The sequence below is a fragment of the Nelumbo lutea genome, chromosome 3, assembly GCF_056320005.1.
Source record: "Nelumbo lutea isolate HS-2025 chromosome 3, American lotus-T2T, whole genome shotgun sequence".
NCBI classification, from domain to species: domain Eukaryota; kingdom Viridiplantae; phylum Streptophyta; class Magnoliopsida; order Proteales; family Nelumbonaceae; genus Nelumbo; species Nelumbo lutea.
This window is the reverse complement of record NC_142686.1, coordinates 62,190,563-62,207,282: the sequence shown is the minus strand read 5'-3', so window position 1 is coordinate 62,207,282 and position 16,720 is coordinate 62,190,563. Positions and strand designations below refer to the sequence as shown.

Genomic DNA, 16,720 nt, shown 5'->3' with positions numbered 1-16,720 from the left:
TGTAATCCACTGGTAAAACCACAGGAACTCAAACAAATTAATCTACATTCCAAAACTGCCTATTTTTCTTCTAAGAGAGGCCTTCCATTGTATATTTTCACATACATCACTGAACTGTATATATATCCAAAGGGTTATGGGTAAGGTAGTCCATCAGTCCTAGTCTCTGAAGCCTATATATAGTAATTCTCAATTGTTTGTATGCATGTAAAATGTTCTGTACAAAATGTTCAGTAACAGAGGATGCAATTCACTCAGCACATGGCGTACTTCCGAGTCCACTCCTTTGTTTTCTTGTTATATTCCTCCCTATTATTTCTGTATAGAATAGCAATTGGATTGAAAGAAATGTCTGCATTTGGATCAACAAGAAGTGAGCATATTGACAGTAACACCCACTCAATAGTCAGTACAGGAGTCCATCTGTCCCACAGTATGTCTAGATGGATGGTGCCATCCTCATCGATATTTGGATGAATGACCTACAATCCACAGAATAACATTTGAAAAGAAAAATCAATACCAATTGGGGAAAATCTATGATGCTGGAAAGACATGGCACCAGAGGAGCTTTGGCCAATCAAAATCCACTCATGAATTTTGATAAATACCACCTGATTGGTTAATACGTTTATGATGAGACCATTTGATTGATCACAAGTTTTTCAGATATGAAGTCTTTCCGGTTTTATAGTCAAACCCTTGTACTTCAGCCAATAATAAATAGGGAAAATTACTTATCAGGACCCTGTACTTTGGATCGAGTGACAATTCAGTCCTCAAACATTAAAATGCGACAATTCAGTACCCGAACTTTCAAAATGTGACAATTCAGTACCTACCGTTAACCAGTCCATTAATCAGTCGTTAAGTGACATTTGAAAAGTAAAAAATGCCCTAAGAATGTCATCTAATTCTCTTTATCAACCATCCAAACATTGACAATAAAATGAAGAGTCCCAAATTCTAGATTCTTCTAAACATTCACCAACTTTTTTGAATAGAAGAGGCTAGGATTTGGGACTGTTCAGTTTTTTTGTTAATGTTTGGATGGTTGATAAAGAGAATTAGAAGGCATTCGAAGGGAATTTTTTACTTTTCAAATGTCACTTAACGGCTGATTAACGAACTGGTTAACGGCAGGTACTGGATTGTCACATTTTGAAAGTTTGGGTACTGGATTGTCCCATTTTGAAAGTTTGGAGACCAAATTGTAACTCAAGCCAAAGTACAACGTACTGGTTGGGAATTTTTCCTAATAAATACATAGATTTTCTGATTGTAATTTATTTCTTATTTGTTTGTCTCTTATTTGTTTGTCTCTAGAGACACTAATATATAGGGAAAAACACATGTAGAACAAAAGTTTCAATGGCATTTGGAAAAAAAAAATGCATTGCAATATAATTTCCTGTCATGCAAGATGTCAGCCTCAAATGGTCTAATTAGAGAACTAAGTAATGTTTCCAAGAGGAAAATTATGGACGCAGGAGCACCTATACCTTAACTTGCAGCACAATCATGAACTGAACTTTGGTATTAACAGGAAATGGTTTTTCATCCTTCTCAGAAAAAAAAAAAAAAAGTTTACCTTTCATAGATACAGTTAGACATCCTAAAATTCTTGAGATATCTGCTTTCTCTCATAAATATGATTGCACCATATGCTTAGTGATCATTTTTCAATCAATAACACAGAGTATGTTATATCAGTATCACCTTCCCTTCCCCTCCATTTCAATCTCAAAATCAGGTTTATTAATGCTTTCCTGTTTAGTAGAAATTAATAACACAGAGTATTTCATATCGGAACAATCCACTTCTATCTCTGAGATCTAGATCAACAACAACAGTGACAACAAAAACACAAGATCAAGTTCAAGAATTTAGGAACTGATTGATGTATATAGATTACAAACAAATGCCAAAACTGTCCTCTAATACCTGATAGATAAATTCTAGAAAACAAGTTTATACTACTACTGGTTTTCTTTACCCAACAGACACACTGGGACCAAGAAAAGGCATATCCAACTTTGTTTTGTAGTGTGGCTTTCCATGGGTCCTACCATGTCTTTAAGGCAAGTTATCCAAGATTTTAATAAACTTGTTTGCTAGCATTCTTCCATCTAATGTTGTCTTTTCATGATAATCTCATATTTAAGAATTCATAAACCAGTTTTCTAACTGAACGGAATTTTCCTTCAATGTCTAAATTGAATTCTCACAATATCTTCAGGAGGAGGAGGAACAAAACAAAGAAAATCTTATCCTCTGTGCCACTACCTTACAACTACAGTTCCCTCAGTAAGCTTTGTAACTTTTTGTTCTCATGTTTGATTTTACCTTCAACTTCTTAAGCATTGATTATGACTATTTAAATTTCTTCCATGTTCCAACCATGGAAAGGAGGTAATAAATTAATATTATTAAATAGTTTCTATATTTGATAACGCTCCATTTTGATGGCCATTTCTTGGCTGCCATTTTATAATTTTAAGTGGCTTCAACCTTTGCAATAAAGACTTCAGATAGTCAATGAAAAAAGGGTTTTCGACTTATAACTAACATATAGGCACCTTGACTTATTCAGAGCACTTTTCTTCTGCTGAATTTTGCTTTGGTCCAGTTAAGTTGCAGTTGGATCTTGACTGATAGCTGCAACATATTAATTGAGTAATTCATATTTCCTCGCAGGCAGCAGTAGAAGAATCAATAGCAACTTTGATGAGGGCGGATTTGGCCCTCCAATGATATTGTGACACATGGCACCTCAGAACAATTAGGTGACACCTGGAACCACTTTGGCAATAACTTGCCTTGTCAAGTTGATGGTGTTCCACCTGGTGGCCTGGCACAGGTGTGACCTGGCACAGCCGCGGCCTAGTGGCCTAGCACAGGCACCGACCTGGCGGCCTGGCCCAGGCACGACCTGGCGGCCTGGCCCAAGCGCGACCTAGCGATCTGGCACATGCGCTGACCTGGCGACTTGCAAGACGTGCTCGCCGATGAATTTGGCATGCATATCTAAACACTCCCACGATCCTTGGAAGTTGACCCACGTGCCAAACGATCCGGAGGGTGGTCAACGTGCATGGCGGTTACCTCAGGGAATCTCGGACCACTTAAATGACTTCTCAAAAATCTCAGATATCCTTGCAAGTTCAATCCACCATCCGTCTGGAAGCCAGGTCACCTCCAGCTGGCTTCCATTTTATAATTTTAAGTGGCTTCAACCTTTGCAATAAAGACTTCAGATAGTCAATGAAAAAAGGGTTTTCCACTTATAACTAACACATAGGCACCTTGAATTACTCAGAGCACTTTTCTTCTGCTGAATTTTGCTTTGGTCCAGTTAAGTTGCAGTTGGATCGTGACTGATAGCTGCAACATATTAATTGAGTAATTCATATTTCCTCGCAGGCAACAGTAGAAGAATCCATAGCAACTCCATTACTATTTACTGCAATATTGTATCTTCACTAAAGGAAAACATGTGCAAACAATCCCAAACTCGATATCTAAGATGAATTTTTAAAATTGTCTCCCAATCAGGCTAATAGTGAAACTGCATCTCCTCCCCCCCCCCCCCCCCCCCCCAATACATTATCTCCGCAAAAGTCCAAAGAACTACAATATACAAAAGAAACAAAGGATTCGACTATCTTGAAACATTTAGAATGCATCATACTCTGAGAGGTTACACATGAACTAGAAAAGGTAAATAGTCATAGAATGGTAATTGGTTCTTAATTACATTGACAATAAGAAAAGTATGAAATAAATTACCATACAAAATAAAGGCTTTTTCTTTTTTTTTCCATCAAAACCCTGCTTTCACAATCTTTTACTTACAAAATGACTCCAAAAAATAAAAATAATTTAGTATAAAAAGGATTATTTTTCTGCTCATTTGTGATCTTTCCTATGGATGGAAGGATGATGTGGATTTATGGATAGTCTAGAACCTCATGATTCCTTTTGAGAAAATAAGAAACTATCAATCAATTTATAAAAGAATGACTGTGAAGTCATTTGCAAGTTTAACCCTGTTCAATCATGTGTACTCAGAGCGGCAAAAGTTCAAACCTCAATACAGGAATACAATAACAATGCTGCAAAAGAAGGCAGAGGTTATTGAAGAATTAGGCATATTATATTTCAAACCTCTCTGCTTAGAATGTGATTTATGGACTTAATACCAAGAGATACATAGTTCCCACAAATGCCAAAGAAATGCTTACCTTAGTTTCGAATTTGATCTCTGGAGGACTGTTGGGGTAATCCTCAGGGATATGGATGGATAAAAAGAATAATCCTCCCTCATAGGGTGTACACTCTGGCCCCATGATCACTCCTTGCCACTCAAAGATGTCATTGCCCACAGGCCCACAACTGCAATGACTCAGAGGATCTTTCTTTGTTGCGGCGAGTTCCTTCAGCAGTCTGATCCTTGAGTATTCGCTGATACCTAATTGCAAACGAGTTTCTACTACAAAAAGTCAGGAGATGAGTGTGAAGAGCAACTGCAGAGTCAAATTCTCGCAACCACAATAGAAATAAGAAATCTAAAGCAAGATATAAAAGAATATCAAAAACAAACAAAAACCCAGCATTGTTCATCACGAACCAAGTTGCTATAGAGGAATTGACTAGATTTTGTTCTATTGGTTTCTATGTTCTGGTTAATTTTCACCAAAAATGAATCCAAGCAAAGAGAGAGAGAGAGAGAGAGAGAGAGAAAACTGAAGCAATACTAAAACGAGGTTAGGATACTTGGGAATAAAGTGAAAAATCCTAATTAGAAACGAGAATTTTGCTACAAACCCAAGTTTTGAAACCTTCATCAGGAATAACAAACAACCGTATTGAGAGCAAGAGACACAGACAGAAAGATAAAGTACATACATAGAGAGAGAGAGAGAGAGAGAGTTTTACCATGATCAGAAATATTGTCGTCTCTGAATGGCGCTGGCGCAGGCAGTGACAGTCCAGACTCTCCTGACCAGTATACAACCTCAGGAATCTCACCTGCAGGATACTGCAGATGAAAATCATCCTCGTCCCACACCTCCATTATCTTCTTCCTTCTTCTAGCCTCCGATGATCAAGGCTTGACCCTGTTCTTGAATTGTTTTTTGTTGAAGAGATTGTCTTCTGCGTTGGATTCCCAGAAATCAATCACACCCACTTTATTCGCTGCCACACTTTCCGACTTGGGCCTACCCAATCAAAATATCAATTAATAGAATCGTTCCTCTTCCACCTTTTTCTGCTTCCCTCCTACATTAGTTTAGTTTCTTCGATGGATAAAAGGAATACACAAGGAAACTGCGTACGTGACTGGGACGATCTGTTGATTCGAGTCAAATAATTTCGAAGACAAAATGCAGGGCTTTTGATCGAGTGAGAAAACTGACATAAAAGTAGACGTAGACCACTCCAGTTCAAGTCTTTGCTTTATATTAGTTTACTCAGATGTTAGATTTCCGAGGGATCTAATTTCGTGTGGGTGGTGGTAGCGCGAAATCCACGATAAAACCTTTGCCACGTCCATCATGTAAAAGAATTGGATTATGATGCCAGAAACGGAGAAACTTATAAATGATCAACCGATCGGCATCGTAAAAAGTGTGTAAGTGTTGCATATATATATATATATATGATGTTGTGCGATCTGTCTACTCCCTGCTCGAGGGTGATCTGTTTTCCAGTCGGGCAGTGAACTAAGTGAATCTCCAAGAAAGGATCAGAGAACCCAAGGTGGCTAACCCGGTGAGGTCGTTCCGATGCTTAAGTCAGTAAACTGATGCGAGCTTAAAAGCTTTGAGAGCTTAGAGAGCTAGAGAGCTAGAGAGTAGAAAAATCGCGCGTACCTTGCACCATTGGGGTTGGTGCCTTTATATATTGGCGTAGTTGTGGAGCTCACGAAAAAACTTCAGGATATCCAGGGTGTGGAGATAGAGTTCATTCTGCTTTCGAAAGAGCAGTATACAAGTAAGGCTTATTGTTCCACTTCCAACTCCGGCGGAGTCGGGATGAGTCCCCATCGTGATCTTGGAAAAGTCAGGATCTGTTAGCTCATCGTGATCTCGAGAGATTCGAGATCTGTTGGAGAGAACTCTAGAGTTGGTCACGAGGGAATCAGTTATGTGGTGATTCGAGTTGTTGGTCCCAAGTTGGTACTTCAGTCTTTTAGTTCTGAACTAGATTGAATACTGAGGTGGCCTTGCACCGATATGAGCCTTATTCCGAGGTGACTGAATACCTGAACTCAATTGTTGCGAACTAAACTTGCCAGGCTGAGTTGTCCCCTCTCGGTCAGGTCGTGTCCACGTGTCCCCTCTTCGCCAGGTCGGGGCCAAATCACCTTTCATCAGTTGCCCCCCCACTCCCCGAGGCAGGGGTCTCGACCCGGTACGGGGAGTTCATGATGAGTACAGGTGGATTTTGAACGAGGTCTAGGTGGTTTGATGGGCGAATCATTGGTCGGGCAAGCTCGGCCGCTTGGCAACAACCCAGGTCGCATCAAGTGTACGCGCGGATGTCAAGTCGTTTTATAAACTCCGCAGATGTCAAAACACGCGCTAAACCGATTTCAACCTCGAGGGTCATGTAACCGGTTTTCCTAGGAGATGTTGGATTGTGACGATCTCGACTGTTGATTACTAGATACAATGGCTATAAATAGGGGGCAAGGGACTCATTTTCTTTGCCACAAGTCCGATAATTCGCATTCTGAGGAGCGCTCAAAGTCCTTCAGTTCGGTGTCTTCCCGAGGTCGTCTTCCTTTCTTAAGTTCAGTCTCTCTTTTGGTGAGTCTCCCCTAGCTCTCTTTTTTGATTTCGTGTCTTCCATTATGTCTAGTTTTAGCTTTGATAGTCTTTTAGATGGGAGCGGCGAATCCGTTGGAGCCGAGGTGTGTACTTTAGCTCAAGCTGTAGATCTTCATCCTACCGAGGAGGTTACTTCGGGTTAGGATGCAGTCCGCGGTCATCCCGAGATGCACTCACCCCGGGGGGGCGAGAGGCCTCTGGTGACCTAGCTTCCACCTCGCATCGAGGTCGGGTGCCAGATTGTTAGACAGTTTTGTATGCCCTTAGCTCCAATCAATTTTGATGTACTTATGACATTTATTGTAAATGAATAAAGTGCATATTTGATTCATGTTATGTGGTATGTTTCTTTGTAATACCCTTAAAACCGGACACTTATGAGACTTGTGATGGTTTAGAATGTTCACAGCCAGTGGGTCAGTCTAGGGAGACCTACCCTGATAAGGCTGATACTGATGTACCGCCAAGTCGGTTAGGGTGGCCTATCAATGCCACCAGGGTGAGACCCGATGTACATGCAATGTGGGATCAGCTTGAGACCTTGAACCAGACCAGAATTCTAGTATTGCTCTGGACCTTGGCGATTAGTGGGCAAAACTGGAATGTTACACCTGACCCCTAGACTCGATTATGGTACCACACTGGGTAGTGAACTGGGCCATCTTTGATATGCCAATTAGTAAGACCCTTAGAGGGGGTCAAAACCTTGGTATGTTGAGATAGTTCATGAATCTATCTGAGTGGGTGATCATAGTGACAGGATCAGCCCCTTTGTTGGACAAAGGTAATGATTGGGGAAATGCACTCTCTCTGATGGAAACCAAAATTGTCGGCAGTTGATTTCAATCGTTGAAATTTTGTTTTGCAAAATATATTTATGCGATGTAATATATATATATATATATATATATATATATATATATATTATTTATTTATTTATTTATTTCCAAAATTGTTTGCAAAATGTTTTAATCCCTGGGGTCCATGTAAGAGGAGAGTGCAGCATTGTACCTTGCAGTCGGGGGAGAGGTCCTCCCCTATCAGGCAGTGTTTGATCATTATGGGCTGAGAGGTTAAGTGTAAGACCTTTGAGGGTTAAACCTGATGGGCTAATCTTGCATTTGCCCACAGTCCTTGGGTGTTACAAGGTGGCTTGGCCCAAGGACCACTTAGTGTAAGTGTTGGGCCCATAGAGTCCATATGATGGGCTCAAGGGGTTCACTGGGCTTTTCAGTGAATTCAGCTAGGCCTTGTGACAGAGGTTGGGCCGAACCCTTGTGGCTGATGTCTAGATCAACGTTTGGGTCCCATGCCATATAGAGAAAGCCCAACTAGGCAGCAATTTGGAAGGCTTAAGTGAGCATATACACTAAATGGTCCAAAAGCCCAATACGAGTTGGGCTAATTAGATTAGCTTGAATGGGGCGAACCTGAGATATGGACCAGCCCTAAAGGATAAGGGAAAGTCCCTATCCACTCAATAAGAGTCCAGATTTAAATATGCTTCAAAACTGGAAACTCCTAATCAAATTAGGAGGGTTGATCATGATCTGCAGATTAGATAAGGACTTTACCTTATCACTTAAGGGGATCAACATCTCCTAATAGGGTTAGGATCTGATCCCTTTAGGATTATAAAAGGAGGGGGCGGCAGCCTCAAAAGACACTCATCTGAAATACAGATACAACAGAGAAGAGATAAATCAGCATACAGTGAGTGTGCCAATTTCTCCCTGCCGCCTCCTTCTTGCCGTCGCTGCCATTAGTAGTTCGTCTCCACTCACGTGGGAGTCATCAAGAAGCGTTCTTGATTTCAGTTCTTTGTGAAAGAATTGAAAAGAAATTGTGCTCACCTACCGTCCAGTGGGTTCTTGCGAAGGATCCAGTTCTTGTGAAGAACATTGCTGATTCTGCTCCGTCCTACACTGCACCATCTTCAGTGGGAGCAATCTTTGGTGACTTTTTTGGGCGTGAACACCTTCGTTGGGGGATACTAATTCTCCGTATCAGGCATTTCCCTCTCCAATTGTAGGAAGGAAAGAAAATTTTTGAAATTCGCTCATTCTATTCCGCATTATCTGGGCGTTCATACAATGGATCTTTCCATTCCTTTACAGATAACTTCGGCCCATCGACAATGACGGCGGACAGGCTCTTATCTAGTAGCCCGGTACAGACTTCCCAATAACCTTGTGTATAGTATCCCCTTAGGTAATTTCCCTTGGAAGCACGGTCATGACGAGATCGTGAACTTCTAGGAATAGCTCGTAGCTGGTCTTCAACCTTCACTTCACCCCATGATAGTCGAAGTCATCAAGTTGTTCAACATAACCTTAGACTAGTTGCACCCGAACTCCATCCGTAATGTAGTAGGAACAATCTCCCTTTTCCACGACTACAACCTTCCTCTCGACCTCAACATCTTCTCTTATATTCTTTCCATTAAAAAGAACTTGTCTTGTGTTCTGACTGAGCATAGGCGAACTTACTACCTGTCACCACGTCCAGGCTACAAACTCTTGCACGAGCTCCCAAACAAGGTCCCGACCTAGAAAAGGTGTTACTTTGTGGTTTGTAACACTGAGGGTTGGCTTTTCCCGTCCCATTGGAGGGCAGCCATCTAGGACCCTGGTGTGCAGTTGGACCTGAAGACAAGGGAGGTGCTTAGATCTTGGGCAGAGCTCAGCTTAAAGTTCATAGACTTTGTGACAGAGGAGAAGCTCGTGAAGGCCGACCTGAGTCCTGGTAGGTCGCTGTTTATGGTGTTTCCTTTGTTTTATTTCGGTATTGTTTCTGATAGTTCATTTTTGTTGCAGCTATCATGGACATCCCCGCGACTGAACTTTTTGGGAGTATGAAGAAGGGGAAGAAAAAGTGAGCTTCAAAAAGAGCTCACATTGAGTCCCTGCCGACTGCCGTTCTAGAGCCCGAGCAACCATCTATCACCGAGCAACCTCCTGTAATAGACATGGTCGAGGAGGAATCTGGTAAGCTCTCCCCCCCCCGCGCGCCCGAGGAGGCAACGTCTTCGAAGCCCGCCCCTGCAACTGCTGCTTTTTCAAGCAGTGATGATGCTGCTCAGAGCATTTTGACTCCGAAATACGATGTCCTCAAGAGCAAAAGTGTAGTGTATGCCAAGGAGGTTGCTGGCTAGGCCGAACTGCCGATTGCTCAACTCAGAGCCCGAGCTGCTACCCACTGCGTGGTGGTAAGTTTTCTGATTTATCTTCTCATTCGATCTTGTACTTAGCTTTTCATGTACTGACGCTTGTTTTCTTCTCTTGGCAAGTGAACTCCGCCATCCACACCTTGGCTTATTAGTCCAAGGTGAACATGAAGCGGGCCCTTGCAGCCGAGGAGTCTTCCCACAAGGCCCATACCGAGATGAACTTAGCCCGCAATGATAATAACCAACTGAAGAAGGACGCGCGAGCTAAGAAAGAGTTGATCATGTTGATGTCCGAGAAGGAGCTCGCGGAGCGGGAGGCAGTGTTGAAGAGGGAGGTGGAGAACCTCGAGGCTCATGTAAAGGAGTGGACTGAAATACTCCTTCAAGCAGTGGAGGAGGCCAAGGTTAAGGCCATCAAGGAGTACAAGACTTCGGTGGAGTACCGGAGGGAGATGGTCAACTTGGGGATGGCGAGCTACCGCAAAGGCTTCAAGCTTAGTAGGTGGCTGACCCGACGTGATTTCCCCCAACTCGACCTTAGTGCCATAACTACCTCGAGGATTGTAAAGGAAATGGCTGCCGAAGCTACTAAAGATCCGGACTCCGAAGTAGAAAGCGACAGTGACCTGCTCAATGACGTTGAGGAGATTGGTGTTGGTGAGAGCTGCATGAAGACAGATCCTCCTGCCAAAGCCTCCGACAAGGGTGAGGAGCCACGAGATGACTAGAAGCCTCTCCTTGATCCTTTATGATGTATACCCCGAGCCTCCGAGCTTGGTTCATAGTGGAATTTATTTTTACTCAAACTTTACATCAATGAAATATAAGCATTTTGACTATCTCTATGCAAAACTTTCTAAGTATAAACAACTCCTGAACTAGCGAACTAAACCACATAGGAGCAAAAATGTCAGTGTTGGTTGCCCCGAACTGTCAAGCTAACGGGCTGGACTACGAGTAGGGATAATCGAAGTAGATTTTTTCGAAGTGTTGGTTACCCCAAACTTTCAAGCTAACAAGCTGGACTCCGAGTAGGGGTAACTTCGCATTATTGTACGCCGAGGTGGGCGGACATTGTAGGGTATATACCCGACCTGTCTATGCACGGGCTTCTTGCTTAGGTGTCGGTTATCCCTTAGTGTCGAGCCATTGGGCCTGACCTCAAATGGGATCAACATGTTGTTATATGCCAAGGTGGACTAGACGTCATAGGGTTTGTACCCGAGCTGTCTATGCCTTGGGCATGAAAACCGATTTGCCTATGCCAAAGAAGCGACTAGGACTTGTCTACCTATGCCAAAGAGGCGACTAGGACTTATCCACCCATGCCGAAGAGGTGACTGGGACTTATCCGCCCATGCCGAAGAGGCGACTGGAACTTATCTGCCCATGCCGAAGAGGCAACTACGACTTATCATAGTGTCAAGGTCTTATGTCAACTTGGCATCATGGCCCTTGGACCCCTAGGAGTGACTCGCAGTCATCTCTCCAATTCGGTGATCACAAGTAATATCTTCTTAGGTTGCTGATGTTCCACGCTCGAGGTGCTTGCATCCCTTTCAAAGTCTTGAGCCGTACGTTCCTTCCCCATATACTCGACTTATTCAGTACGGACCTTCCCAATTTGGTCCGAGCTTACCGACACCGGGCTTAGGTACCATAACCTTCTGAAGAACCAAGTCGCCGATGCAGAAGTGTCACTTCTTGACCCATGCGTTATAGTACCGAGCTACTCTCTGTTGGTAAGCTGGAGTCTGGATGTATGCCAGGTCTCATACTTCTTCCACCAGGTCTAGGTTAGTACAGAGCTCGTCATAATTCATCTCTTCGTCGTAGGCCTCCAAGCGTAGTGTAGGCACCTCGATCTCTACTAGGATCACCGCTTTTGTGTCGTAAGTGAGTTTAAAGGGAGTCTCACCTGTAGTGGTCTTGATGGTAGTTCGGTATGGCCAAAGTACACTGGGCAGTTCGTCTACCCACAATCCTTTGGCTCGAGCTAAGCGAGCTTTTAGTTCGCGAAGTATAGCTTTATTGGTGACTTCTGCTTGCCCGCTCGCCTAGGGGTGTGCCACTGAGGTGAAATTTTGCTGAATTCCCATTTCGGCACACCAATTTTAAAATTTTATATCATCAATTGCTTTCCGTTGTCGGAGATGAGTACCCAAGGTAGCTCGAAGGGACAATACTATGTTCTTCCAAAAGAAGTTTTGTATGTTGCGGGTTGTGATTGTTGTTAGAGGTTCAGCTTCCACCCACTTCATGAAATAGTCTACTGCTACAACCAGAAACTTCCTTTGTCCTGTCGCTAGTGGGAATGGGCCAAGTATGTTGATTCCCCACTGCACGAAGGGCCACGGGCTAGAGAGGTATTTCAGATCGGCAGTAGGTCAGTGGTGGATGTTAGCATACCTCTAACATTTATCTTATTTCTTGATGAGCTCGAGTGCATCTACCTTCATTGTGGGCCAGTAGTAGCCCTATTGTAACACCTTCTGTGCGAGAGCCTTGCCCCCCAAGAGTCCACCGCACAAGCCTTCATGGGTGTCGTAGAGTACTACTTGGCCTCTAAGGGTCACAAGCAGCGCAAATAGGGGAGTGTGAAGGACCTTTTGTACAGATGTCCATCTATAATGACGTACTTAGCTAATAGGCGCTCTACCCTTCGGGTTGCATTGCATTCTACAGGGAGGGTCCCATGAAGCAGGTAACTCACGAGTGGGTCAATCCAGCTCGGTTCTGCTTGTTCTACAGGAGCGACCTCTCTTGCCCCCCTGAGAATGCTAGGCCGAGGTAAGTCATCTATATACACGGTCCGCATGGTGTTGGAGCTTGTACTAGCTAGTCGGGACAAGGCATCGGCCTCAGCATTCTTAGACCTTAGAATCTGTCTGATGAAGTGAGAGATGAAGACGCATAGGGTCTCCCTAACTTTGGCCAAGTAAGCAGCCATGGGGGGGTCGCGGGCTTCATACTGACTTGGTTGACTACGAGCTGAGAATCGCTGCATATGACGAGGTGCTTTGCCTTCATCTCTCTGGCTAGGGTGAGCCCGGTGACCAATGCTTCGTACTCTGCTTCATTGTTTGATGCCGCAAACCCAAATCAGAGTGCGTATTCTAGCTTCACCTCGCTTGGGCCGTACAAAATTATTTCTGCACCGCTTCATTGTTGGTTGGACGAGTCGTCAACGTGGAGAATCCAGAGGCTCATCCCAGGTTGGACCTACTCTGATCGGGACTGGCGTTGCACCACTGGTTGATGCTTCCATCGTCTGTTTGAGCTCGGTCAACTCGGGAGTTGCGGTATTGAATGTACATTCTACCACAAAGTTAGCCAAGGCTTGGGCTTTGATAGCCGTCCGAAGTTCATACCGGATGTCGTACTCACTTAGTTTGATAGCCCACTTCGTTAGTCTGCCAAACACCTCTGCCTTGAGCAAGATCTGTCTCAGAGGCTTGTTGGTGAGGATGATGATGGTGTGGGTTTGGAAGTATGGACGAAGCTTGCGAGCTGCTATGACTAGCGTGTATGCTAGTTTCTCGATCTCTGGGTACCTGGTTTTAGCATCCTATAAAACTTTGCTAACATAGTAGATGTGTCGCTAGACCCAATCTACTTCTTTGATCAAGTACCGAGCTTACCACCTTGTAACTCGCAGAGAGGTACAACTTTAAAATATCCCCTTCCTCAAGTCGGGTCAGAACCGGGGTACTAGCTAAGTATCTTTTTAGCTCGTTGAAGGTGAGCTGACACTCTGCAGTCCACTCAAAGTCTTTACTCTTTTTTATGGCTTTAAAAAAGGCTAGACAACAATCTGCCAACTTGGACATAAAACGGCTCAGGGCGGCAATCCGACCATTCATCCCCTGAACCTCTTTTAATTTGCAGGGTGGTCTCATATCTAAGATGGCCTTTATATTTTTCAGGTTGGCTGCGATGCCACGTCGGTTGACTATGTAGCCCAAAAATTTACCCAAGGTGACCCCGAAGACACACTTGTTGGGATTTAACTTCATATTATATTTTCGTAAAATTTGAAAAACACTTTGCAAATCATTTAACAAAAATTTTGAATACTAGTTCTTTACGACCATGTCATCAACGTAACACTCAACTTTATTGCCGATTAACAGCTAAAAAATTTTGTTTACAAGTCTTTGAAAGGTTGCCCCAACATTTTTTAATCTAAAGGGCATGACCTTGTAGCAATACAACCCGAGCTCAGTTATAAAGGCCGTATTTTCTTCATCAACGGGGTCCATCCTGATTTTGTTGTAACCAAAGTAGGCATCGAAGAAGCTCAACAACTCATGCCCTGAGGTCGCGTCCACTAGGTGGTTGATCTTGGGCAACGGGAAGCAATCTTTTGGGCAGGCTCTATTTAGGTCGGTGTAATTGAGGCCCATGCGCCACTTATCATTAGTCTTTTTTACCAGAATAGGGTTTGCTACCCAGCTCAGGTAATGGACTTCCCTGATGAAGTCTGTTGCTAAGAGCTTCCCGACCTCTTCATCCCGCCAGCATTCCAGGGCGAGGTTGTGCTTTTTCTGTCTAACTGGCCTGACTAAGGGATCGGTATTTATCTTGTGAGTTAAAATCTTAGAGTATATTCCAGGCATTTCTGTCATGGATCAAGCAAATATATCTAAATTTCTTAATAAAAAGCTTACCAGCTGAGAGCAAAGTGGCTCCTCAATCAAAACGCCAATTTGGAGAGTCTTGGTTGGATCATCAGTTGAGATCGGGATGTGGATCATCTCCTCTGTTGGTGTAGCTCGCTCATCGGCATACTCCGTTGGTCGCTTGAGTTCGATGTCAGCCGCTAGTTTGGTTTTCCCCTTGAGGGCAGCTACATAGCATTTGCGAGATTTGAGCTGGTCACCTCGCACAACCCCCACTCCATAGTCCATTGGGAACTTCATTGCCAAGTAGTAGGTAGATACTACTGCACATAGGGCATGCATATTGGGCCGACCTACTATGGCATTGTAAGGAGAGGGAGTTGCGACTACCAGAAACGTGTGCTCGAACCTCATGATATTCGGCCATGTGCCAACCTCTAAAGGTATTGAGACTTGCCCGAGAGGCCTAACCTCCTCGCCGTTGAAGCCTACCAGGGGAGTGTCTGTCAACTTTATGTCACTTTTTTGGAGCTACAGCTTGTCGAAGGTGTCCTTGAATAATATGTTTTCCGAGCTACCCGAGTCCACCAGGATGCGCTTGACTTCAAAAGTCATTAGGTCTCAGCTTTATCACCAGGGCGTCGTCATCGTAAGGATACTGGATCCCGCGCGCATCATCCTCCGTGAAGAAGATCGGGTCTTCAAGTCTGGGTCGCTTCGACAGGTTCTCCTCTTCGTTCCCTAATTTGTGAACTAAGGTTCATCCGGTTGCTAAAGTACACCCTACGGTGATGGATCCGCCAGTAATCATATTGATTACCCCGCGGATCGGTCTCTCCTCGGGCAATTGCTGTGGCGGCTGCTCGTTCTGCTTGTTTCTAGACTCGGGAGCATTCCTTCTCTAGTCCCCTTGCCGATCTGCTTGCTGATCTGCCTGGCTTCTTTCTTCTCACTATACAAAGTTTTTCAGGTACCTGCGGCGGATGAGCTCCTCTATCTCGTCGGAGGTTTTTGTAGTTCTCCGTATTGTGCCTGTGGTCTCTGTGGAAGTGACAATAGACGTTCCCGTTTGTTGTTGCGGGATCTCCCCTCAACCTAGAGGGCCACTTGACAAAGGAGGAGTCCTTGATGGCCATTAGGATTTCTCCTCGCTTAATGTTGAGAGGTGTGTAGTTTGTCCGTTTAATAGGTGGGGTCCTAGAGCACCGACATGACTTGCGAGATCGCGAAGGAGATTGGCTTCCAGACTTGTTTCCTCCCCTGCTCGGGGACTTGGTCTTTCTTCTCTTGTGTCCGTCATTACCTGTGTTGTCACCGTCTCTCTTTCTTTTTTCTGTCGGGTTGTCAGTCTTCTAGTTCATCTCTTCTTCGGTTTCGATGAACTGGTAAACTAACTTGAGGATTTTTGTGATGTCTTTAGGTTTATTGGCCACCACATGCCATTTGAGCTCTCTGTGAGTTATGCCTTTCTTGGCTGTTGTGAGTCTTACCGCCAAGTCTAAGTCAGAGATCTACAAGCAATTATCATTGAAGCATTTGATGTACCTTCTAATTGACTCCCATTCTCTCTGGATTACCTTGAGGAGACTCTCCTGCGACCCCGGGCACTTCTTGCTGGTGATGAAGTGCAAGGTAAATAACTCTGGGAATTGCACCCAACTCTTATTTGATCCCGGTGTGAGGTTCTGGTACCATGTCCAAACTACCCCCTTGAAAGTGGTGGAGAAAGCCACACACATGCAAAACTCGTCCTCCCTAGCTAGGTGCATCTGGGACTGGAAGGAGTCCACATGATCATTAGGATCAAAAGACCCGTCATATTTGTCCAGGGGTGGCATTTTGAAATCTTTGGGCATCGGGATTGCCAAGAGTTCGGGAGACAGGGGAGACGACCCAGAAAGTAGGGGAGGAGTGGCCTTTGTAGAAACTGAGCTCGCCTCCCCCTTACCTTTAGTTTGTTCCTGTTGTTGGTTCGGTCTCGCGAGCTGGCTGTTCTGGGCTGAAGTTTGGCGTGCCTTGCGATGCCTCCGGTGCTGCTTCTTTATCGGCTCGGCATTGGTGTTGTTGATCTTGGTATGCTCTGGTACTATTCT

The 16,720-nt window shown here is 44.1% G+C and overlaps 1 protein-coding gene across 3 annotated transcripts; it reads right to left on the bottom strand.

Moving 5' to 3' along the window:
• Positions 1-2: 2 nt before the first annotated feature.
• On the bottom strand, positions 3-5,439 carry LOC148865283 (uncharacterized). Of its 3 annotated transcripts, none has more exons than XM_088975399.1 (3): positions 4,939-5,439; positions 4,245-4,492; positions 3-482 (listed from the first exon to the last, which is right to left on the bottom strand). In XM_088975399.1, the coding sequence occupies exons 1-3, from the start codon at positions 5,075-5,077 to the stop codon at positions 255-257; spliced, it is 615 nt and encodes a 204-aa protein (XP_088831525.1). In that variant the 5' UTR covers positions 5,078-5,439; the 3' UTR covers positions 3-254. The 3 variants fall into 3 exon arrangements, with proteins under 3 accessions (XP_088831525.1, XP_088831526.1, XP_088831527.1); XM_088975400.1 differs by having other exon boundaries at positions 4,245-4,489; positions 4,939-5,432; XM_088975401.1 differs by having other exon boundaries at positions 4,245-4,471; positions 4,939-5,350.
• Positions 5,440-16,720: the final 11,281 nt, after the last annotated feature.